At 37.9% G+C, this 26,946-nt stretch overlaps 1 protein-coding gene across 10 annotated transcripts in view; it reads left to right on the top strand.

Annotated features, from left to right (window-relative positions):
* FAM19A5 (family with sequence similarity 19 member A5, C-C motif chemokine like) overlaps positions 1-26,946 on the top strand; it is a 505,659-nt gene that overhangs the window by 329,920 nt on the left and 148,793 nt on the right. For 6 of the 10 annotated variants that reach the window (XR_003533583.1, XM_027679252.1, XM_027679254.1 and 3 more), the window contains one exon: positions 6,262-6,389. Coding sequence is in view for 5 of the 10 variants with exons in the window: in XM_027679252.1 (XP_027535053.1) it covers positions 6,262-6,389 (128 nt within the window). In the remaining 5 variants the exon portion in view is untranslated. Of the gene's footprint in view, positions 1-6,261; positions 6,390-10,652; positions 10,773-26,733; positions 26,805-26,946 lie in introns of those variants that run through there. The other 4 variants (XR_003533581.1, XR_003533580.1, XR_003533584.1 and 1 more) reach the window with 2 other exon arrangements.

Here is a 26,946-nt window from a genome sequence, read left to right as displayed (position 1 = left end):
CATTTTTTTTTATGTATTTATCGTTTGGGGCGTCATACTGAGGAAATTCTTCTATTTGTAGACACAAACAGGAAGGAACATAAGAGCTATTGAATTTCATGAGAGTGCTCTTAGAATCTGGATTCTACTTCAGCTTTTGTTTGTTTAATTGTTTTTAAGCTGTCAGTATGTATTTATTTCACAGTCTTATGAAGATTCAGCAACTCTCAACTGAAGAGATACCTGGGTGCCTTGCTAAATGCATTAGTTTAAAAGCTTGGGTTTACTTGTTTTAAGTAGTTTTGCTACTGTGGTTTACTAAGTAGCTTCCTATATTCACTAGGCTTAATCCAACAACTTTTTATGCCAGCTTTTTTCAGCTAAATTTGTAGAGACTATTCATGTAATTGGCAGGAGTGCCCCTCAGGGAGTCCTAGTTTGGGATGATACTGATGACTACATAATTTGGAGATCACCTCCTGGGTATTATCCTGCGCCTCCTAAATACATGTTGTGCATGGTACAATCAGCACCATTTCTGATAAACCCAGATTTTCATTCTTTTTGAGGATATAGGTGAACATTGAAGGTGTTTTCTCAACCCTGGGGTTGCAATAAGATTTATCCCTCAGTGGAACCATGATTGAGATGAGCTGCAGGAAAAACCTCTGGCCTGTCAATCAGTCTTTTACTCTTGATCTAGTCACCTGGTCTCAATTTGTAGCTTTCCTGTAGACCACAGGAGATCACTTTTACCCATATATTTCTCAGCCTCAGCTCAAGCATCCCTCCCAGTCTTGACAGCAAGAGCTACATGATAAAATGGGTGTCTAGACATTGCTATATTGCTGTTCTTAGAACTGAATAGTCTTCAGTCTAGATGCCCTATAAATAATTGAGACAAGCTAACTCTTTGTGAATTAGCACTGCCTCCATTTTTTTAAGTGAAGCAGAATGACTGGTGTAAAAGTTATCCAAGGTTTGTAATGTTTCCTTGTTGTATAGTAAAACAGATTGACGTTTGGGGCTTATACACTATTACAGTCAAATTGCTGCTGTAAGGACAGTTCATGACTGCAATGTCTTCTACTACTGTGATTTGGTTTGTCTTTCTGATGGCCTCTTTCCTGCTGCTGCAGTGTAACTGATGAATGTTTTTAAAAGTGTATCGCTTTGCATATTTTTATTGTTGTTTAATTTTTTGCATATATGTACTAAAGTACACTCTCTCTGAAGGAAAAGGTGGCACAGAAAGGTCTCCAGTCTAGTGACCACTAAAAATTTAGAGGTTTTGTTTCCAGCTCTGCAACAAATTCCTGTGTGACCTTGGTCAAGATGATTAACCTCTATGCAAAATGGGAACAATGAACAGCATTTACCAGTCACAGGTAAAACTAGCTGAAAGCAGTAAGTTCTGCAAAATGTTTTGGGATCTTTGATAGGTAGAATCAGGCAGAGGAGGGAAATGGTTGGAGCAAAAAGCTGGAGCTGAAAAAAAATGGAAGGAGGAAAAATATGAGGTAAAGAGAACAGAGAGGCTAGGAGAGGAGTGGGAAGATGGAAATAGTTGCAGTGAGTTGGAGGTATTTTAATTATAAAAGATGTAGTCCTATTCAGTGTTAGTAGGGCAAGAGAAGAACACTAGGATAAATGTGTTTGTCTGTCTACTTCTAAAGTGATGAATCCTAGGGCATTTCTGAACCTTGGGAATCAGCTATGCCAATCACCTTTCTTCAAAGGTCAAGGACAACAACAGTGAAACAATATATGAAGGTCAAAAAGGAAATATTTTCTCCAATGCGTATGTTACATCTTGCATGAAGTGCTACAAATTATGATTGAAAAAAAATAATGTGAAGGAGAACATCAGACTGTAAGAAGTACAACTCTCATTTAAGGAGTATGTTTCAAAATGGTATACTCTACTTGGGGGAAATTTTCTGTACTCCCTATTACAATGAGTCTTCTATTTACTACTTTAGGCATCTGGAATTGACTGATAAACATCAACTAAGCTGTCTTTTGGGTTGGTTTTTTTTGTTGGTTGGTTGGTTGGTTTTTTGTTTACTTTATTTAGGCTCATGCACCATGGTTTTTCTTATAATTTTTAAATATTCACTTTGCACACTACATTTTATGCATAGCAGCATGATGTATTCTGAAGTCGTGTCTCTGTATCCAAATGCTGTTTTGATCAATATACTTATTCAATTACAAAAAAAATAAATTTTTACTTTTATTTCCAAGTTCATTTTGCAACATTAAAAAAATAAAAAAATACAATTAATTTTAACAATCTGAGTGTTTTAATCTACCAGATTTTAGATGACTGTAAGCTTTTGCATTTACTGCTGCTGAACAAGATTTATCTCAGTTTTTTGCTATCATAAAAAGGTGATGATTTTCAGTTAAAAGATTGAGTAGAGATGCAGCAATTGATAATTCTCTGAGTGTAGAGTGAACGTGGGAAAAGGAAGCATAGAAATAAAGCTGATTTTCTATTGGAAATATGTATATAATGTTGACAGGTGAGAAGCTTAGTGAAAAACTTACCTAGTTGCAATATTTAACAGAAAACAATTTGTGGTTTTCTGAAACACTACTCAGTTGAGCAGTCTTAAATTGGGCCATACTGATCATGAATGGAGCCTTTTTTTACTAATAACTGGAAATCCATTGCAAATTGTTCTGTCTTACAAAACAATTAAGGTCACTTTGGTGAGTAGCTTGACATTATGTTGATACAACCTCTGCTTGCCTCCAACACCTCAAAACTGTTTGTCTGAAAAACCCTTGGATAGACTCTATTTGTTCTTCAGTTCAAATGGCATTACTTGGGAAAGCAATTCTACCATATGCTGAGCACTGTCAGTTCCTATTAACTTCAGTTGAAGTGAAGGGGCACAGCCCTTCTTAGGAGATGCAGAGTAGTGTCAGCACAGATTCTTAAGCTGAAATTCAGTTCTTTGCAGAAGGTCTGCACAAAGCCGATGTATCATTTAAGTGCCACTTAATTCTTTATAATGGAGCTCGGAGTGGATTTGAAGAATCTGATAGGCTTTTTGCTCTCTTGTCTGCAGAGGGCTAAATTTCACCCCTGGTGAATATACACAGTAAAAAGGCAACTACAATGCCTCAGGAAATACACTGTATTCCTTTGCTTTGACTAGTGTAACTCAGTTTCAATTACTGATGAAAATTCTTTGATACTATGCTGATAGAAATCGTTGTTCACTTTGCTCCCTCCCTACATTACAGTTTAGCTTCACTCTGATATAATGGGCAAACTAAAAAGTGAAAACGCAAAAATAGATGTAGTTTTGCAGATAGGAACAGGGCCTCCCTTGTGTCATGGTGTGAGAGAAACTGTGTGTTGGTGAGGCTCCTGAAGCAAAGTGACAGGTGGGGAAGAAAAATTAAAGGAACATGAGAGCCTGTAATAGGAAAGAAACCCCAGGGGGAAGCAGGGTGGGGAGGCAAGTGTGGGAAACTGAGGGGACACAAGGGTGCTACACATGTTTGGGATTACTCCTGAGGGTGTATTCAGGAATTTTCAAGTGTTAATGAACATTTAATATTTAGTACTATGGTTTACATTTTTCTGTTACTGGTATTGATCCACACTACTGCTGGCTATGTGGCATTAATAAATTAACAATCCATTTTGATACTACTCTTCTTTTAAACCATATGAGCTGAGTAGCTTTTCCCTGCAAAAGCAGTTGTTCTGATTCTCAAGACCTAAATGCATGAGCTGGTCTGTGTACTTAACACAGAAACGTTGAAGACTTTATGTTCTGTAAAATACTCTTGGTGTGTCCTAAATTTGTGCAGATATAGCCAAAAGCCAGAGCAAGGACCCCATATATTTGTGATAATACCGATAGCTGCATTGTGAGATAGCAAGAAAGCAAACACTGAGAGTAATTCACAGAGGAGATACTTTTTTTTTTTTGAGGATTAGTTCAAATTATGTTTCTAGAAAAACCTCCCAACTGAGATAGTAGAGGCAATCTAGTACATATTTCTGAGTTTAACTGACTATTCAGTCTTTCAGTGATCCTTCATATTCTTGAAACATTGATGGAAATAGCCATTTTGATATGTGAACTGTGAAAGATATGCATGCAAATGGGTGAGGTTTGAGTTAATGTTTTACTGAGCTTTTTCTGTTAAGCCTGCAACTGGATGCATGCCTTCACTGAGAAAGGATGAGGCTATTATCTGTTACGGAGGAGATGTTAGTCTCTAAGACTGATATGATCCAGTTATCAGTAGAGCAGTACCTATGGAGCCCAAGCACAATCCAGATTTCTGTGTATTATGTGCTATAAAAACTTAGTGGATTTGCTTCAAAAAATTGTAGTTGTGAAAATTATTTGGGAGTCATTCTACCAGTGAGATATATATTGCCTAATGAACAGTACAAATTCCTATGTAGATGTTTTGGACCTGAAGTGTTTTTTATAATGAAAATCTTAATATGAATTTCAAATTGAGCTTCCACTGAAAGAAATCAGTGTTTGTTATATTGCTAGACCTTACCTACAATTCTACTGGAACTGAGGACACAAGTTGTTTCATGTCAAAATATTGGAAAGGATTCTATTAAAAGACTTTAAATTGCACTTCTATTTCTTGCCATGATCCAGTGGCATTGGGAATTGTATTCTTAGTAATTCCAGACAGAGAAATTCAGGCTGAATCACACATTCAGGTGAGCATAAAGCTGCAACTCCCACTGGGATAAATATGCATAGATATGGACCCCAGATTAATTTGGTGCAGTACAGGCTTCTTGTACCCTTATCTTGCCAAGTCTTTCTCCTGTAGTCCTCTTTTTGGCGGACTTATGACTATTGAAAGCATGTTGTGTGTATTGATGTCACACATCAACACAGAGGGAGGCATGATCTGTGTCCCTGTATGTGGAACAAGGTCTGGCCTTGAGTCCTAGGACACTTATGTACAAACTGAAGTAGTGAAGGTTTCTTGTAGTCCAGCGGACTACATCTTGAGGAGATGATCTCTGAAGGAACTGAAGATACATATATTGTGAACCTTACAGTCTAAGCAAAAGTTAGTTTGGGAGACCTTACCTTGTTTAGCATGAGTATATGGCACTCTGCAAGGGCATGTATCACTGTGTAAGTATTTTATGAAAAGCATCCCAAACACCTCAGTCTACAATTTTGTCTAGCGGGGGAGAGTGAAAGAATAACAAAATACTAAATGTTAGTAATATTGTTTACTATTCTATGAGAGGGAACTCAGATACTACAAAGGTGAACTCAAAAGAAGTAGTATCATAGTCCAGAAGGAAGTCTACAGGTATTAAAGCTCCTTTTCTCCCTGCCTTGAAGAAAAATTTTTCCCTATAGCTCCTTTGCTACTTTAGCTACTATAGATACTTTTACTACTCTACAGCTACTTTATTGCAGCTAGAGCTCTGTTGTTCCAGACTACTTGCTGTGTGTGACTTTTGAGGAAATTTTGCAGATCCAGCTTGCCAGAGACACAAGCATTAAGAGGAGACATAAAACACATATCACAACATCTTTCAATTAAGGACCTTCCTAACTAGACTTCTTTCCCCTTGTAGTAATAGGGTGTTTGTACCTGTCTTGTCCCTCTGCTTATTATGGCCTTCTCCATGATTTCTCAGCCTTTGCTTCCTTCAACACCTCTTTGCCTTGTGTTTCTAGTTTCTGCCTCTAACTATACCCCTACCATTGCAAGTATCACAGAGTTTCACAACTACTGTGATTATGTTGACCCCTCTAACTGTTTATTATAGCTTTTCTCTTTACACTGTATGTCTCGTCTATTTACACTGGAAGCTCATCAGGATAAGGAGTGTCTGCTCAGATTTAAGGAGAGTCTAACACAATGGATCCTGGTCGTGGGTCACTTTTAGGCTACCATAATGATTACTTAGGACAGTAAGACTTCAATTGTTAGCCCTTCCAGCAATGCTTCCTTGACTGGAAGGAGCATGAAATAGGAAAAATAGCTAGTTTCTATGTTCTTTTGTTTAGTAATAGAGCTGTCTTTTGTTTTATTGCTGGCTTTTAAGTTTGAAATGAAATTTGTTGGCACAGCAGGTGTTGTAAATAATTTTGTAAATTGCCTAGAGCTGTCTACATGATAACCTATTGCTGAATTATCAGAAGATGAAAATAGACAACTCAAATGAGAAAGTGTTTAGAGATAAGTGAAATGTGAATTCTCCTGCCAATTGTTTTTGGTTTTGTTTTTTCTTCTTCCTTTTCTTTTCCATAGCACGAATTATCAAAACAAAACAGTGGTGTGAAATGCTTCCATGTTTAGAAGGAGAAGGCTGTGATTTGCTAATCAATAAATCAGGCTGGACCTGTACACAACCAGGAGGACGGATAAAGACAACCACGGTAGGTCACTTCTCGGTTCTATACTTCTTTAATTTTTCCATTCACTTTAGTTTATTGAAAAACAAAAAATGAGACTTTGTTTTTCAGCACAGTTATGTAAAGCCTGTTGCCTTATAATTAATCTGTGTGCCCAAGTGTGCATGTTGAAATGCACAGCAAAGTTATCACAAAGGATAATATTGGAAAGAATAACAAAGGAAATTGTGTCATTCCAATGGTTACTAAGAGTGGAAATCATATCAAGGTTTTCTTAAAAGGCACCAGTGGTTTAATTAACATTTGTATCCAGCCTGAAGACAGTATCCTATTGCTACCTTTCTTGTGCTGAGGTAGTGTAGGGTGTAAAACTGAACACATGGTCTAGCAAGGCGAAAAGAAAGCTTTCACTGGGAGTTCCAGAGAACATATTTTTGCTATTCCCACTATACTGGGAAAGCAAATTGCACAGATCTTTAGTTTGCAGTGAGACCCACAGAAAACATAGCAAAAGATCCCTTCTTCCAGTTTTCTTTTAGTCCTGGTTTGTTGATAAACCCCTCAGTTCTCTGATTGGGTGTCTTGGGACATGTGCTTTTAGTGAAGCTGAAAGTATATACGACAGTAATAGTTTCTATGGCCTGTAATATATCAAACAGATTTCTAGAAAATGATCTCAAATGCCAGTAGTTCTTTGACTTAAAAAATGGAAAAAATCTGAGGAGATATAATAGAGCAATTTTCTGATAGCTCGCTAGACCTCTTGAAATTATTTCCCCTCCTTATAATCTTTTTTTAGGTTTACAGGGAACTTGAGTGTAATTTAAATAAGTGCAATTTCAAGAATATTTAGTCTTAAAAGTACTTATCGGTGAGGACTAAATTAAGACCCATCATCCCCTGCACTATTTCTTTGTCTGAGCAGGAGACAGATAGCAGTATAAAACCTTTTATTGTTTTAGAATGCATGTATTTTGGAAAATTAAAGTAATTTTCACTTTTTAAAAAGAAGGAAGATTTGATTGTGCTTTATGAGATACAAAACAAATTTTAGGAATTGTCTCTGTTTTGATTCTTCTATGTTTCCCAGATATATTATTCATTATGGACAGGACTGTAAAACTTAACTCAGTCTCTGAGGCCTTACTTAGATATGGTTTGCCTTTAAATCTTTTAAATCTTTAAATCTTTTGCATTCAAGTTATGTAAGAGTTGTAAAACAACAAAGGAAGAAAATTGCTTTTTTAATATTAATGCCAGCTTTCAAGGGCAAGGAGATCTAATACAGTAACTTTGTCATACTTGAAATATAGTCTTAAATCTTGTTAATTTAGGGGTTTTTTTCTGTATCTGAGGTAAACAGAAAACCCATGTACTGTGACACATTGCCAGCCATCATTTTAGTTCTTGATTTGATGTTTTATGCTAATGGCATGACTGAGTAATGCAAAGTAAGCACAGGATCTATCCTTCAGTTTCTGTCTTTAATGAAGTGATTGAGATACGCTTTCAGATTAAACACCAGAAGTCTGATTCTGAACTCTTACTTGTCTGTATAGCTCTTTAATGCTATTGACATGAATGGAATGACTCATGAATTTGATTAATGTAAATGAAATCATAATCATGCCCCATCGGTAAAATTAAGGCCATGGCAAGTGTAGTATTATAAAACAGACTCCCCAGACAGATACATCATTGTCATTGGTGAGGAGAGATTCTGCCAGAGAGCCAACTGTAGAACAGCTCTGAGCATAAGCCCTCATCTAACATCAAGCAGTTTTCAACAGTTGGTGTCACACATGCAGACACACAACAAACACACAGTACTTTTCAGTCAAGCCAGACTAGCAACTCAGAATACTTATAGAAGCACTGAATGCAGAAGGGGGAGAGAGAAAAAAGAAAGAACAAAAACCCACAAGAAACTCTAGTCTATAATACAGTATTAATAACATATTATGAATTAAAAAAAAAAATAGGTTCTTTAGCCACTTGGTTGAAGGGTAAGTTTTGGACAATAGTAGTAGATTTGGAAACTATGTCTTAGGGTGACTCCATCAAATGCATGACGGTAATTAAAAGAGAAAAAAATTTCTAACCGAAACCATGAGACACTATTTACTGTAGCAATTCTCTCAGACCAACAGCTGCTAATGCAGTCAAGTAATTTCTATTTCAGCTCCTAATCAACATACATGAGTTACCAGGCCTAACATAGTATTTAAGTGTGCTGGGAAGGGCAAGAAAATTAGCCACCAGGTAGTATGGGGAAGTAAATGTCCAGACATATTGAATTAGTTACTTTACATTGTTATTAAGTAGAAATAATTCTTGACCACATCTCCAGCAATAGTCAGATTAGGTCCTTAGATTTTTAACTAAATTTTATTTACGCACATATGTTAATTTTATATTTACAGGCCTTTCCTGATGATATAGCTTGCATCTTAAAGATATTTTTGGTAGTTGGTCTTGTGTTATCGTAGTGGTAGTAGATCATATAGCAGAGATATCACTGTTGGTAAATGCTGAAACAATAATTTGCCACCCATACTAAAGCAAGAATAGTACTGAACTCAGATGAACTGAGACCAGCTGTTGTGATAATACCAGCTTTTGCATTGATTCCAGGAGGCTGTGTAGAAGTGCAACCTTTTAAGTACTGAGCTTAAAAGTAGCACGTAGAAAGGTAGGACAAGTAGAGATCTTATGTAGGACATGAATTTCCTTTTATGTTAGAATATACTTTAGGACTCATAGTTAAATAAGTTTCTAACAAAAAAAGGAAGAAATAGGATTCCTTTTCTGTAGATGAGTTTAACATTTAGTATTTTTTCCATGAAAATTCCAAGCAAACAGCAAATGAAAATACCCATTGTTGCAGAGTAAAAGCACAACTTCTGTAAATTGTTTAGAAAGGGCTGCTGTTACTTTATATTTTGTGTCAAAATTGTTTACACTTTCTATGCAGAGCCAGATTTTTCAACTGCCTAGCACTTTTTGTGATCACCTCTGGAAATAATGCAACCAAATCAGAATTCTGTCCTCACATGGGTAGCAGTGTTTTATATCCATCTTGTGCTCTCTTTGCACAGCCATAAAAGACTACACAAGGTGCAAGGCAAAGGAAAATCAGACTCAAAGTATATTCTAAATGGATCTGGATGTCACTTCTGCCCTGTTGTTCTTTCTACAAGGTGTGAATGAACCAAAGATTTTTCATCTGCTAAGAGGCTTTTAGAATTGAGGACTGACTGGGCTAACTGCCAATCTATGTATTAAGAGGCTGACTGTCAATACATGGAAACAATATGGGAACTTGTAAAAGAAGATAGCAAGAGAATACTACACAATTGTTAACTATTTCAACATATAAGTACTTTCATATAACAAACGTTCTTACAGTCACTAAAATTTCCTGCCTTAAAAATTTCTTCTCCCTTTTCTATTCTTATTACTCTTCCAATTATTTATTAAAAATTAAGCTATATGATTTTTTTAAAGTAGTACCAGGAGATACGCCTTTTTTTTTAAAGATGTTGCTGAAAGACCTGTCTATTTTTTATTTCAAGTATAAAACTTGCTAGTGTATAGATGAGAAGATACACCATGTATTGGTTTTACAGGGGAGATTAATTTTCAGCACCAAAGTGTGTATATGTTGCCAATGATCCATCACTACCTAATTGTTACTTAATTAATTCCTTCGTCTACATAATGTGATTTCAATGCATGGAGCTTAACAGAACATTCATGCGCCAGTTTCTCGGTAGCTAACCTTTTAAACCTTTGTGATTTTACTGCTAAATTAGCTGAAGTGGGAAATTAAGGAATGTGGAGAAGCTAAGAGAGAGCTCACGATGGATAAAAGGTGTAATTACTCTGACATGGAGCTCAGTGCTTAGCTGGTAAAATTTACTAAGGATCTAGCTTCACCAAGGGACCTGACTTTCTTAATAGAGTTTACTTACACACAGAGCAACTTAGCATTCCCTACCATTAATATAAATGACATGTTGGCTGGGTTGGAAAGGCAATTTGTTCCTTACCCTGAAAAATACAATACCTATTTGTATTGGCTGCAATTTAAATCAAGATTTTTCTGCAAAGCTTTATCGTACACATATGTATGATAAAATAGATAAAATATACTGGTTTCCTTCTCATCACTGACTTATGAGCAATGTGTTCTCATTCATAACATTATATTCAAGGTAAAAAGATAAATATATACATATATATGTTACATATTTGTAACATACTTGAGAATTTACTTTTTTTTAGACTGAAGACCAGCTGGAAATGTCCTGAGGCCATGGTCTACTGGTCTGAGCTTGGGACTGGGAGCCAGAAACTCCTGAGCTCTAATCCCGGCTCTGACAGTGACTCCCTCTGTGGCCTTGGGTAAGTCACTGAACCTCTCTGCCTCAGTTTCCCCAGCATTAAAAATTAGCTAACAATCCTTAGTTCCATACTTTAGTGAATTTGGGAGTCCTGACTTAACATCTTAGAGGTTTTGAAATTCAGAGTAACTTTAAAAAAAAAACACTGTTATTTATAAATATCCTTATTGGTGATATTCCTGTTGTTGTTAGGTATTCACATAACTCTGGCATCCCTGTACTTAGTGTCACCTGCATTCCAGCTCTGAGTGTTTCTAAATGTGCATTTCACATCTCCACAGGTCAACTGATTTTGTTTGATTAAGCTGGTTTTGCAAGTATTTTGATATCCTGCCAGTTCTAGTTCTGTGTCCTTCTGGGATACAATACCTACCAAAATAAGCTTTCAGGCAGCACCAAAATAGAGCAGTGGAATAATGCATGCATGCCATGCCAAATTAAGTTTCCCTCTTCCCCTTTGTTAGAAGTGGTCAATTCATGAAACAGATACAATTAATCCGCTTGTCAGCAGTTCATCTACTAAGTTCCTTCACTGTCCTAACTGTAACAGGAACACTAGATACGGACCAAGATTACAGAGGCTACTTTTCAGGAGGCTGGTGTATCTCCTCATCCTAATCCAAAGAATGGCTTTTAGAAACAAGCAGGCAATTATGATCCTGAATATTCCATCATTCATGGCCAACTGTTGGGGAATCAGAATCTTTGGCTATATTTAAGCTATGGGACCATCTTTGCTTAAAGTCCATGAACATGCACGATTGTGAGTGCCTATGTCTTCTCTTTTTTTGTGTGTCTCTCTTTGTGATGGCATGCCTGCACTGCCTTGTGAGAGATCTTAGCAGCAGCGGAAGGGGCTCTCACAAATGCACTTATGTGGTGAAATGGATCATTAACTCTTTCAGGTCATCCTCAGACATACTTACTCTTAATTTCTTATTGTCACTAAGAATCATCTCTATTCTTAACTCCTGCTGTCAGGCAGTTAGAGTTTCATGAGCTCTGAGACTATTGCTTCACTAAGCATTATGCATCACAAAGTCCTTTAAAACTAACTCGGGTCTCAGTAGTGTGTTTCTGAAATTGATATTTGAATAAACTTTTCTGAGGCCACACCACATAACTGGAAGCTAGCCTGAAATACCATTGAAATGTTAAAACATATGTGTTCTACATCTTATATATATATATATATATATATATACACCAATCTGAGAAAGGGTATAACATGAACACCTTCTGCAGAATGTCTTTGGCAGATATTGTTAAGATCAAAGAAGTCATGATGTTTAGATTTATGACTGTACATATGAACTACCAAAACTAGGTTACTTATAATTAACATCTCATTCTAGTGTAACTGCATATCTACAGGATCAGCCCTAGTCACTGTCCAGTGGTTTAGCTGAGCCTTCTAATATTTTGTCATTAATTTGATGTTCTTCTCAGCAGAAATAGCTTTGATTATGAGACAAAATGCCAATTCTTGCCATATCATAGCCATGTGCTTCAGTGTGCACTCTATAGATCTGTACCCCGAGGCCTAGATTCGACCTGTTGTTTATTTCCATGGCTTCCAAGAGATTTTTATGCTTTGGACAGTTTCCAGTACTCATTGTTCAAAAAGGTATCATAATTTACAAATGGGTCATAATTGCAGTACTAAAACCAGATTGCTTTCCGTTAATTTCCAAGCAAGTTAGTATGGGAATTGGATGTCTTAAGTCTCAGAGAGGTTAAAAGTTAAGTTTCTAAATCTTATGTTAGAAAAAAACAGTAGCTTGAGACAACGTATAAGCAGAGTGGTGGGATGGTCTTCATAGCCCAATATTTTAAGGACTTCATGCACTGGGAAAACTAAATGAAAATAAAATTCTCATGACGCTGAAGCCCCTCATGAAGGCACCATGCTATTCCTATTTTGTAAGCTGTGCACTTCTTTGTCATATGAATGTATTGAAATCTGCACATTCTATTTTTCATCATCCTTATCAAAATGCACTTCTTTGTTCAAATAATTGATCTTCAAGTCCTAAGCCAAAATGCTAGCAAAGGTTTTGTGACTTTTGTAGACTTTATGTTGAAAGGAGCTGTCAGATACTTGAAGAACTCATCATGGCTAGGCTTCGCGAACGAAGATTTGGGAAGGGCTCTACCCACGTTTCTTGCAAGTGCGTTGGTGGCTAAAAAGGCCAATACGAGAAAGGCAAGTCTGGTTGCAAAAGACACAGCAGAAAGACTCCTTGGATGGTATATTCTGCAAGGCTCGATTCTTTCTGTGTTGTCTTTTCTCCTCAAGGGTGATCCTGCGTGCTTTCTCAAAAGCATCAACAGCATTATAGATGGTCTGTCTCCAGGCCTCCCGATTGGAGGCCAGAGTAGACCAGTTATGGTGATCAATATGCCCGAGGCTGAGTTGTTGTTTCAGGGAGTCCTTGTATCTTTTCTTTGGGGCTCCTCTCTTGCGGCAGCCAGTGGCAAGTTCACCATAAAGCAGGATCTTAGGGAGGCGGTGGTCCTTCATCCTGGAGACGTGCCCTGCCCATCGCAGCTGCGTTCTCAGTAGCATGGCCTCAATACTTGTGATTGCTGCCTGTTCGAGAACCGATGTATTGGTCACATAATCTGACCAGTGGATGTTTAGGAGTGTACGGAGGCAGCGCTGATGGAAGCGTTCTAGGAGTCGCAGGTGGTGGCGGTAGATGACCCATGATTCGGAACCATATAAGAGAGTAGACAGCACTATGGCTCTGTAAACACTGCTCTTGGTACTTTTCTTCAGGTGTTTATTACGCCATACTCTTTTATGGAGTTTTCCAAAAGCACTATATGCCTTTGCTAACCTGTTGTCTATCTCCCCATCAATCTTACCATCCGAGGAGATGAGGCTGCCCAGGTAATTAAACTGTTGGACTGATTTGAGCTCTGATTGGCCGATGGTGATGTGGGAATGGTGGGGGACTTCCTGAGGTGCAGGTTGATGGAGGACTTCAGTCTTCTTTAAACTGACTTCCAGCCCAAAGAGCTCAGCAGCATCTGTGAAGCAGGATGTTAAACGCTGCAGGGCTGCTTCTGTGTGGACCACAAGGGCGGCATCATCAGCATAAAGCAGCTCCCGGACAAGATGGTTTAAGGTCTTGGTGTGGGCCTTCAATCGCCTTAGGTTGAATAGGCTTCCATCAGTACGATATCGAATGTAGATACCATCCTGATCATCAAGGTCTGCCGTGGCCCTTTGGAGCATCATGCTGAAAAAGACTGTGAATAGGGTAGGAGCGAGAACGCAGCCTTGTTTCACACCATTCTTTATTAGAAAACTTGAAGAACTACCTTAAAGATATAAGGTGCCTTCCTCTGTCCTGAATACTGAATACTGGCTCTACTAATGTTCAGTGATTCACACTACCTTAAAAGAGATCACAATTTATTCCAAGAATAATGTACAGTAAAATGGCAGGGTAAGTTGAAATCATAATTTCTTACCTTCTCAAATGATTCCTTCAAAGAAAAAAGGGGATATAGGAGTTTTTCTTCACTTTCAGAACATGTATTTTCCAGTTATAATGGGGACTTATAATATCCCCTTTTTATTTGTCTTTTCAAAGTTACAGAAAATATGAATACCTATTTCTGCATGGACTATTTTAAAGATATTACAATTCCTGTACAAATAATTAAAATCAATTTTCAGATAGATAAGCTTTATAGATATATATTTTCTTTCAGGATTCCTTTTTCTTATTTCATATTGGGAATTTGCTTCTAGTGTTCAGTCCAATCTTACAATGCTTACTTAAGGACAGGGAAGTTTCAGATTCAGTGAGAAAAACTGGTTTCTGTTTAATGCTTAGGAACTATAGTTTTTCTTTATGATATGGATTAATCTATATTTAAAGCCAGGTAGTTCACTGTAAAATGAGCTACATTCTGATCTATCTTGAGGTCTGAACTGTCACTTTCAGTAAGTAACAAAAACTGATTCTACCCAAGGCAATAATATTAAGTTTCCAATCACCTATTTCATGGTTTTGTGGAATAAATTCTGTTTTCAGTGAAAAAGCCAAGCAAAAAATTCATGGGTTGTTTTTATTTTTTTCTATACTTTGAAAGTAGAATTCTGAAATGTAAATGAAACCATATATGTAACTTGGTGAGTTCATTGACCACTATGTCATAGTGCAAACCTACCCAATAAATTATAGACATCTAAGAACGTTCAAGTGTATCCAAGACTTTAAAAACTGCATTTTAAGGAATGCCTGAATTGTTAAGTTGGTCCTAATTAAAAAAAAAAAAAGTTGAATTTCAAATTCTTTCCAAATTCTATAATTTTCCAGTATACCAGTAAAAATTATGGGTTTTTATGGGAGTAGGTTTCTCATCAATATCCTCAAAACCAAGAAAAGAACCTACATTTTAAAAATGGAAGTATCAGGACATAGTTCACAGATTCAGTTATCTGCATGGAAAAATAGCAGGCCCATGAAAGAGTGAAGAGGCTAATAACAGATTTTGGTATTATTGCTTAGCACTTTAATCACCACTTACATTTAGGTAAACCTTTCTAAATACTGAAATAGCATCATAACTGGTCTAAGAAATAAACATGTCAAGAATTAGTACTGAAATGGACAAAAGGGAACAGATAAACCAAGTTCATATTAGTAGTGGTAATATTGGGTTTTCTTTTGTTTGACAATTCTTAACATAACAGATAGACATTCTAAATGTGATTTAGTTTCCTCAACTTATCATTTTAGTGCATGCAGATACTTAAGGGTATTGAAGGCATCTATCATAGGGTGAAGATACGTGACATAGAACCTGTAGACCAGTGCCTTTGTCTGGGTGCATTCCTCCCATTGTGGGGTTCCATTTCCGAAGGCTTGAGGTGGATGGGGAAGGGGTTACTCCAGTTCCAGGGGTTTCTTCAGGGTCCTGGACGCATGGAGGGGTTAGGTGCTCACCCCTCCCCCCATCCACGTGGTCCCATGGCAGCCGGAGAGAGACAGCACACGGGACTTGGAGAGGAGGCGAGAGAGAGAGTTTATTGTGGTTAGGGGTTTATAAAGCTCTTGGGAGGGTCAAAAGGGACCATGTAAGGTAAGGGGTCTTACAAAACACCAATCAGGCAGGGAACAGCCAAATAAGGAAGGGGTTAACAAGAGACCAATGAGAAGACTTCTTGATATCTTCTCAGGACATTCCTGAGACAGAGATAAGAACTGGCCGTGGGGGATTTTGGGAAGAAGAAACATGAGTTAGCAGAGACCACAAAAAAGCCATTTTAAAACATGCTTAAACCACAGTTTTCCCATATAATGCAGGTTTACTGCTACACCTTTGTGGGGTGACAGCTGGAAGTCATGCAGAAAATGCTAGTTCATTAGTTGTGTTAAGCAACTAAATCTCATTCCTCATCTCCTAAACCAGACAATTTGATACAGTGCTGCCCACTCCTACCATGTATGTTTCATTATAGATTGATATTGTCTGAAGGTTCTGATTTCTTGCATGAATATGAGAAAATCAATTTTCATTTAGTAAGTGACTGGAAAGAGAGTCTATCGGAGGCAACAAATATGAAGATAACTTGTGCAATTTTGTGCTGTAAGTAGCACAACACACTGTTTGTAAGAAGTGATTCAATAGATACTGTCTGCCATGTAGTTGAACTAAAGGGGACTGCAGGATACATTGTAAATGTCAAAGAAAAATAGATTTGAAATGCAAACAGGGAAGAAACCTGGAAAAGACAACAGAGAACTTGAGTATATAGTTTAAATCGTGTATTTTCTGGGCAGGTAATGTAAAATTATGAAGGCTGGGAGCTGGTGTGTTGCATCGACATCGAGAATTTAAAAATGCTAAAATTATTGCACACCGGTTTCACACAATGAAAGTGTTCATGCCACAAGTGTTAGAAGATGAAGCTGTTGCACATATATATCCATTTTGGAACATTTCCATTTTTAAGAATATCCCCAAAGATTTCTGTTAAATCATGCAAAGCAAGCTAGAATTCTTGGACTGAACAAAACAAGCAATGAATAAAGAAAATGAAAAAGGTTATAGTTCAGGGATTTTTCTAATACATTTGACACATTATTTCTTAAAACCATACTTGAAAATTAATTCAGAAAGGCATGTCACATTGAAAACTGTCATTTCAACAAGATGCTGATGGAGGACCTGTGAACAGTGCATAATAACACTTAACAGGAGTGTATTGATCTAGGTCGAGGTGGCCCAGGAAGTGACAGACTTGAGAAAAGTCTAATTTTATGAAGAATGGTTTCAAAAGGATAAAAGATGTTAAGCTCTTAAGTGTTATTGAAAATCTGTGAAAGGTAGACACATAACAGACGTTTCTGTTTTCCAGTGTTCCCCTGCTATATTTTCATTAACCATTTGGAATAGCAATACTCAATAATATTATATCTGCACATAGGTTTCTTTACCTTGGTGGCAGACCTAAAGGATGAGGTTGCCAGTTTTTTGATCTAGTTAACTCCTGCCTGTGAGGCTTTGTTCTCAGCTACTCCTTTTGTTCACTTGCATAAGAGCATGCTGGGATATGCAGAAAGACAACTCAGTTTACAGAGTCGTGGGAAAGTGATAACCCAAAGCTGGGGCTATTCCTGCTTTTCATTAGACCTTAGCAATCTCATTACATGGCAGAGACAGGAGTTTGGAAGTGAACAAAACTGACTGCTCCTTAATCCAAATAAAGCCAGGCAAGGGTGGGACAGTAAAATCAGTCAGCAAAATATAGAATAAGACCTTTTCTTTCAACTGACAGTGCAGCTTCATGGTAGCCTAAACCAATCTAAATCCAAACTGCCCCAGACCTATTCTCTCAACCCACTCTGGTTGTATATGTCTGACCTCTATTTTGATCAGACCCTAAGTGCTTGTGGAAATATCTGGGATGCCAAACAGGCACCACTTTTTCCAAGGTTGTCTTTCAGCCACATCAACTTCTGATTGCGATACTGCAGATCAACTCAGAATAACAAGGATGCAGAGATACAGAGCAGTTTAAATTATTCTAGGCCAATATCTATGGGTTCCATCTGCCTTTATTACATAGTTCCAATGCCTTTTGTGCCATCACAACTGCTGCTGGATACCTAGTTTTTTTTTTTCAGACAGCACTGCTATTCTTCCCCATTTGCACTTACAAAAGAATTCTGAAAGTTGCCTCTGAAGTAAGGACAATTGCATTAAATACATCCCTCATATGACATATACTGGTGTACCCCTTCATGAAAGGGATAAGGTATTTGAAAGTCCATGTCCTAAAGTGTGGAAAATGTTGTACTTCTCTGGAGCAGGGATTTTAAAGGTAGCCTCTCTAATACATTTACTTTTTAAAAAAAATTTCTTTTCTCTTTTGTTCTTTTTCTTTTTATTCCTACCTCTTTTCCTTTTTCTCCATGATGTCCTGAGAATCTCTTTTGAGAGTGATTTTTCCCTTACAGAACAAGTTTTAGAATTGTTTTAGCCACAAAATAGTTATACAATCTGTGGTGTGGCAGTGTCAAATATGTAAACAGAAAAAAAAGTTGACAGGGTTATGGGAAGACTCATACTTAGTTCTTATAACAGTAGAGGTAGCCTTCCGAATCCTTTCTCCCTCGATAGCCCTTACAGGTGATTTGTCACCCATCTGAAAAACACTTAAGGCTAGATGGGGTGAGGTTGATTTGTCATGTTTATTATGCCTAATCACTCATAGATTTTAATGAAGGATAGTATTTTGCAGACTTCTGAGGAGAATTCTTGCCTTTCATGTGAAATGAGTCATACAACTGAAGGTACATTTAGCAGTCTAAATAAGGTGATATCTTAAGTGGTGGTACTACCTCAGGTATAGGAATTGCTGCAGCTAAGAAGTGTGCAGTGCTGCTTTGAATGGAGAGTGAACATCCTGCTGTAACATCCTCTGTATGTTTGACACACAAATCTAGCATGAGAAAGATCAGGTACAAGCCAATTATGAGAGTTTTCACTTGTCTTTGAGATTTGACACACCTGGGGCTTGGACTAGGACATAAATTATATGATGAAATTTCTTTCTAAGAATTGCAAATTTTGAATTGAATGCACAACTGGGCACACCCTAAGTGTCTGAGCAAAGACATGAGCAAATATGCCCAGCTGTACTATCCAGTCAGAGGAGTGGGTACCTATCTAAACCTCCACCAGGACATTGAAATTTCTGTCCTTAGTGGTTTTGTAGACAGGTTAGGTGTCTCCAAAAGACAATTAAATCTCTTCAGAATGTTTTTTTATCCAATGTCAATATAAAAATGCATATATGTATCATGGAGAGTGGTCTGTATCCTCTGTTTGGTTCCCTGATGAGTGTCAGGTACTGGGCTTGGGCTAATTATGTTGTCAGTTCTCCACGGGACTTCAAGATTTGCTGCTCAGTGGTTTAATTTTTGAAAGAGGAGTGAAAAAATATTCTGATTTGATACATTTTCCTTGTGATCATGGCATTTTCCTGGAATGCAGGAACTGGAGATTCAATCTCACTTGCCATAAATAGGTCTAGTTGCATCCTAGGTGATTGGTCTAACTACTAGACTGATATACAAGCTATGGATGGCCCTGTTGTCATCATCCTTGGTTGAGGTACAGCCACGTCTTCCCTGATTCCTCCTGGTGAGGTAGCCAAACTTAATATTCTTGTCTGCCTAAATCTGGAGAATAGTAGAAGGGCCTTAGTTTAGAAAGATAGATGTCCGTCTCCTCAGAATACACACCTCTAAGTTTGTATTGCCAATGAAAATTTTTAGTTTCATACTAACTTCAGAAATACCTAATAAATATAAATTCTAAAAGACATGCAAATTAAAAGATTGATTTTGGAAGGTTTAGAGTGTTTATCACCTAACATAAGATTTTAGGTGGATTGCCTTATCTTTTCATGTTACTTGCCAAGTGATCATTGCAGAATTTTTTACTGACTTCTGAAATATTTTCATGGTAAGTTGCTATTTGTGGAAAAAGAAGAACTTGGAGCCATTAGGGAATCTGAACAGAGGCTGTGGATATCTTGGCTATTGCAGGCAATCCAGAGGATCAGATTTACCTGTATAGCACAGCCATAAGTGTGTTCAGTGATACAAAATGCATTTGAAGGAGGAAGATTCCAAACATTTAAGTTTGATACCTACTTTATAGTCAGGTTTTATGTCTTTGTTTTTAAAGCAAATCATCCCCTCTGGCTCTCATTCCAGAAAACAATTTGACATGGATAGCAGCATTGCTTTTGTCTTTATTTCAATAAGTGCGTACTTGTACTTCTTAGATATGGGAATCATCTGATTTTCAGTAGGCTTTGTTACATTAAATATCATGCCTTTCATCTTTGTTTTTCCTTTGTGAACTGCTGTTTTCTTCTCATTCTTGATGTAACTAACTCTACCGAAATCAATTGTATAACATGAAGAATTAATTTGTTCATATAATAATGATAGTAGGTCCTCTAATTACAATATAAATGCTTTTTCAAATGACTGTGTTTCATCAGTAATCTCTTTGTCCATCTTAATAAATGGTAAAAAATGTAAGACCACTGGCAGATGTTTAAAATTGTATTAGCTGGTCAAACCAAGACTTCTCTGGTAGCATACTATGCAGGTGTTCTGCTCAAGGGAGTGTGAAAATGTCTCTACCTGCATTGCTGAAATAGTCACACTGTTCTGATGGGTTGTCATCTGAATGATAGCAATATATGTACTTAGTAATACAGAAATCCACTCCCATTCTATCCCCTAGAAGTAATCTTTTAGCTTTCATTTAGGAACATCAAAATAGAACTAGGCCAAAACATCCTCTTACTGTGTGCTTTGTGCCACGCTTTTATTTGTTTTTGATTCAACATCTGCAGTAAAACTCTTAACGTTAATAAAAGAATGGTTGTCTTTTTTAATGGTGACTTGAAAGAAATAAAGGGAACTGATAAAATCACATTCTCTGCAATATAAACATTTTAATGAAAGCTAGAAATGCATGATTTTATAATGCATTTATATTTTAATGTGTCAAATTAATGAACTTTAAAATGAAACAAATTTTGGAGCATCTCCCAAAGTGTTGCAGATGTTGCTGACAAAGCAGTCTATATTTGAGTGTTATTCATATTGGAAGATACAGTACTGAGCATATTTGTCAGCTCTTAAAATTATTGAAGTGTAGGGAATTTGCATAGACATAACACAATTTTTGAAAGGAAAACAAAAAATAGACACGCACAAAACATCTGCCATATAAATGTCTGTATTCATACAAAGAATTCTGCCATGAAACCGAGTATTGCATAAAAATTTGGCACCATAGCTTAGAAGAGTATTGTAAGTAGGTTGTAAAAAGTAAAATATCTGCACAGCAGGGTTTATATGACTTTTCAAGGAAATCTTCATTACAGTGTTATAAAACTTATCCAAAATCAAATAATCTGAATAAAACAGAGAAAAAAAAAAAAGACACAAAGCCACACTCATTTGCAGGCCAGGGATATTAAGAACAATTGGAAGGGCTTCTATAAATATGTTGCAAGCAAGACAAAGACTAAGGATAGTGTTGACCCTCTCCAAAAGGAAACGGGAGATATGGCTACCTTGAACAAACAGAAAGCTGAGGTTCTCAACAACTTCTGTGCCTCAGTCTTCAAGGGGAAGTGCTCCAGCCATGCCACCGAAGTCAAGAAAGCCAAATACAGGGACTCAGAGAATGAAGACTCCAAGCCCAGTGTAGGGGAGGATCAAGTCTGAGACCATCTAAGGAACCTGAATGTGGACAAGTACATGGGAGGGACCTGATGAGATTCATCCACGGGTCCTGAGGGAGCTGGCAGACAAAGTGGCTAAGTTCTATCCATCATTTTTGAAAAATTGTGGCAGTCAAATATGGCAATCAAGTGTGGAAGTCCCCGATGACTGGAAAAAGGGAAATATAACCCCTGTGTTTAAAAAGGGGAAGTGAAAGACCTGGGAAACTGCAGACCAGTTCAGTCTCGCCTCTGTGCAGGCAAAATTATGGAGCAGATTCTCCTGGAAACTACGCTAAGGCACATGGAAAACAAAGAGGTGATTGGGATCAGCCAACATGGCTTTACAAAGGGGAAATTATTCCTGAAAATTTGGTGACCCTCTATGATGGGGATACAACATTGGTGGACAGGGGCAGAGCAACTGACATCGTCTACCTGGACTTCTGCAAAGCGTTTGTCACTGTCCCACACAACATCCTTGTCTCCAAATTGGAGAGACAAGGATTTGATGGATGGACCACTCAGTGGATAAAAGACTGGCTGGAGGGCTGCATGCAGAGAGTTGTGGTCAATGGCTCATTGCCCACGTGGAGACCAGTGACAAGTGGTGTCCCTCAGGGGTCGGTACTGGTGCCAATACTGTTCAACATCTTTGTTGAACAGTACAGTTGAACACAGACTGAGTTGGAGGGCACCCTGAGCTCATTTACTGATGGCACCAAGCTGTGGGTGCAGCTGGAGGGAAGGGATGTCATCCAGAGGCACCTTGAAAAGCTTGAGAGGTGGGCCAATGCCAAGTTCATGAAGGTCAACAAATTGAAGTGCAAGGTCCTACATCTGGGTTGTGGCAATCCCAGACACACCTACAGATTGGGCAGCAAAGTAATTGAGAGCAATCCTGTAGAGAAAGACTTAGGGGTGATGGTTGTTGAAAAACTCAACATGAGCCGGACATGAGCTGGCAGTGTGCGCTTGCAGACCAGAAAGCCAATGAAATGCTGGGCTGCATCAGGAGAGTGTGGCCAGCAGGTGATTCTCCCGCTCTGCTCTGCTCTTGTGAGACCCTACCTGGAGTGCTGCATACAGTTCTGGTGTTCCCAACATAAGAAGGACATGGGGCAAGTCCAGAGAAGGGCCACAAAGTTGACAAGGGGACTGGAGCACCTGCCCTATGAAGACAGGCTGAGAAAGTTGCGGCTGTTCAGCCTGGAGAAGAGAAGGTTATATGGAGACCTCATAACAATCTTCCAGTATCTGAAGGGGCCTATTAGGAAGCCAGAACAGGAGTCTTCATCAGGAACTGTAGTGATAGGACAAGGAGTAATAGATACAAATTGAAAGAGGAGAAGTTTAGGTTAGATATTAGGAAGAACTAGGGTGGTTAGACGCTGGAACAGGTTGCCCAGGGAGGTTGTGGATGCTCCAACCCTGGTAGTGTTCAAAGCCAGGTTGAATAAGGCCTTGAGCAACCTGGTCTCATGGCAGGTGTCCCTGCCCATGGCAAGAGGGGCTTGGCACTAGATCCATTCCTTAACAGTCTATGATTCTGTGGTCCACAGACTGAAAAGCTAATAGTTTGAGAAGGGACTAATAAACCTCATTATCAGAAATCAGGTTAGGAGTGTTAAGTAATAAAGTTAACGTGTTATTGTTGATGTTTTCAGACTGATTTTTATTGATTGATTTTGTACATATCATATGTTTTTTAAGCCTGAAGTTGTTACAGCTTTGCTGACAAAATGATGCTCTGGAAAGATATAATAAAACTCCCAAGAGTTCTATAAATAATTCAGTAATTCCTTCTATCTTTTATGGTTTTTTTTCTTCTTCTTTTTATTTTTACTTGTTTGCTTGTTTTGTTTTGTTTTTAATGAGACCTTGATCCAGTCAAACTGTACTCACAAATCATGTACAGGTTGTGAAATTTTTGCTAGCATCATCAAGACTGAAGACATACTGTACTGTATTGACTACAGCATCAAGTATGAATTCTTGGTACAAGTTCTCAGTTGTCAGCATGTTGCATTAATAAAATTGCATTGAATTCTCTGTACATTATTTCGAGAATAGTCCACTAATTCATATTCAGACACGAGAGTGTTTCCAAATAAACCTTCTCATAAGATGAGATTTACTTTTCAGGGATAGTTTTGTGCCTACTTATAAATGCAAGGGTAAACAATTATTGTGACAGCAATGCTACATTCATAGAATCATTTTGGTTGGAACAGACCTTTAAGATCATTGAGTCCAACCATTAACCTAATACTGCCAAGTCAAACACTAAACCATATCCCTAAGTGCCACATTTATGTATCTTTTAAATGCCTTCAGGTCTGGTAACTCCATGTTTTCCCCAGGCAGCCTGTTCCAATGCTTGACAACATCTTTGGTGAAGAAATTTTACTTAGTATTCAGTCTAACACACACATCCTCCCTACCCCGTCAGTGGCAACCTGAGGCCATTTCCTGTTATCCTATGACTTGGAAAAAGAGACTGACCCCCACCTGGCTACAGTCTGCTTTCAGGTAGTTACACAGAATGATAAGGTCTCCCCTGAGCTTTCTTTTCTCCAAGCTGATACAGACCTTTGTCTATAACTATATATTTCTGTGCATGAGGGCACATGTGAGGCTCAGGATTATCCAGCCTCTGCTCCTCACAGCTGGGTCTGGCCTATGCAATGATCCAGTCCTAGAAGACTTGGCTGTTATGTGTGGACAGTGCTTCCAGAGAAGCCAGCAAGTGAAGCAGAAGTGATCATGTACTTTGCCTGACCTCCTCAGCAGTGTGAATTTTTTCCCTTTACTTTTTTCCTTTTCCATGAGAGCAGAACTGAAACTCCATTCTCTTACATTATTTGCTGATGGTGATGGTGTTTTCTGAGTCTTGCTAAACACAGAAAATCAGAATTTATTGATCTTGGTTCAGTAATATTCTGTTGACCAGCACTAAATATGTATGTTTCATCATACTGCACTCTTTTATAATAACTGTACTGTATAATGTAAGAAAAATCTAGGCTTTTCAGTGCTAGTATACAGTGGCAGTAATTAAATTGCAGGTGTTTGGGGGGGCATATTTATGTTCCTAGAATATGTGAAAAAGTCTGTTGTTGATAAATAATGAAACACTTTAGAAAATCTTTAACCTTTTCGGTAAATGAACAACAACCATAAAGATAAAACTGAGTTCTGTAAAAGCCCATAAGATAGAGATAATATTGCTCACAAGTTATTTCCAAGTGAGTTATTCTTAAGGGGCATAATATCAGTGCAGAAAGAAACTAATAGGTTATATTTCTTAATTCTCTGATACTATCTTTTTGTACTATGAATTCTGGAACAATATCCTTTAAAAATGGTATTCCACTAGGAGACAATAAAGAGAAAAAGATGAAAGAAAAGATAACTACAGTAAAGATTATTATTAGGACTTATTTCTGGTTTTGTAGTGTTGATAGTACATGTTTCAGTAGAATATTTTGGTCCAATTGTGCCTCTTAAATCCAGAAATATTCCCATAGCTCTTACAATTGCCACGATGAAATTATATACTTTTCTGCACCTGACCCCTAAGGGGACTCCATGGTGTAGTTAACAGGAGTAGGAAGTGAACCAAGGGTTTGGAAAGGGAAAAAAGTATTAATACATTAGTACAAAAGGCATTAATACAACTATATATGTGTCAATGTCCTTTTACAAGTTTTCTGTAAACGTTTTTGTGAAAGTTTCCTGCAAAATCTTAGATTGTCTTGCTGCTGCTGTAAACCCTGCAGTGTCATCTGCCAGCTCTCAGGCAGGTTTCACATGAGATGGTTGTTGCCCCAGACAGACATCTAATGTTGCTTCAGTTAAGGTCTTGCTGTAGATTCCCCTTGCTGCTTTATCACGAACTGCATCTTAAATATCAGAAATCTCATGAATACTCCTGAGTCCTCTGAACACAGCACAGCCCTCATAAGGGTTAATCAGAGTTTTTTCATCTACAGTGAGTGGCTATTCACTTGAGTTAGGTTTTCATACAGGGATAACAGTGACCCAGTGATCTAAGGGGCTGCTGCTCTTCCAGTGCTCTGCCTCCCCCAGAGCCCGAGCAAGCTGAATTACTTGACTTGATCACAGGAGCAATTTGATCTTTCTAGGAGGAATGATTTGTCTTTTAGAGTCCTATGGAACCATTTCCTCTCAAATTAGGATGAACACAAAGAATACAGAAACCACAAGAAATACATAGCCAATATGAGAAGTCCAGAAGCTATAGTTCCTGTCATAAAAAAAGGTATTTTTGCTACTTCATTTGCTCTAAGTGAAACTGTCTTTCTCTTGCTTAGTGGTGCAGAGTAGTCGGCTGTTAGCAATGGAGATTGTACTGCTGATAAAATTTTTGGACGTAAAAAAGTCAAAGTAATTCATAATAAAGGATCCATCATTACCATCATCTTAGTAAAAGTGCTTATTAAAATAGGAAAGAAGAGTGTATCTTATATGTCATTGTTAAGGCATGGTAATAAAAGCAAATAAGCAAGAATTTTACGAGCCTAGGACTAGGTCTTCCATTAGTTTAGGGAGGAATGAGACATTCACATTAAAATTATTTTTGGCATACATTTCATTTTTGTCCTTAGAAAAGTAGGTGATGTATCTGAAACACAATTTTAAAAAACAGAAAGCCCCGAGTTACAAAAGATAAGTGGTAAAAAAAACCCACCTTATTTTTGGACAGTAATAAGCTGTTTTTCAGAGTGATCTGAGGATTAAATATTTACTTCGTAGGTAATCATAATGTGTAATAGTAGTTCTTCACCTGGAAAGTATGTGGGATAGGGTGTGGGATCCCACACCTCATAGGATGTGGAGTATACACATGGCTGGGACAGAGATGCTGCTGTGATGGTTTCTGCTGTGGAAGAGGAAGGTGGGCAGACAGTGCAACAAACAGAACCATCAGTATCTGTTCAACACCCTGCTCGACACCCAGTCCACTCGTTGCCACTGCAATGCTGACAGCTACAGTGGCCCAAGGGAAAGTGGCTTGGTCCAACTAGTTTGCAAAGGTTAGGAGCTGAAGGTCTTAGCAATTTGGTTTCATATTCCTGAATCTGAGTGCTCATATTTGGTACAGTGAATTTGCTGGGTTTGGAAGCTTGCAAATGCATAACTTTTTTGCATTCAGGTTTTCTGAAATACAAACAAGAATTTCCTTAGCTCTTTGTGAAGCAGAGGAATGCCTGGAGCAAAGGATGTGGACAAGGGAAAAGAGCAAAGAGGCAAAAAACCTTATGGGTGATGGGTTGCTGCCACTGTGGGTCTGTGAAAATAAAGAACTGCAAATTAAAGAGCTTGTCAACAGTTATTTGTCTGTAGGATTTTCAGAGGAAGGTGGTTT

Source organism: Neopelma chrysocephalum, unplaced genomic scaffold (genome assembly GCF_003984885.1).
Source record: "Neopelma chrysocephalum unplaced genomic scaffold, ASM398488v2 Primary Assembly neopelma1_45, whole genome shotgun sequence".
Lineage (NCBI taxonomy): Eukaryota > Metazoa > Chordata > Aves > Passeriformes > Pipridae > Neopelma > Neopelma chrysocephalum.
Note: the sequence above shows the minus strand (reverse complement) of the source record. Positions and strands in the feature narration are given on the sequence as shown.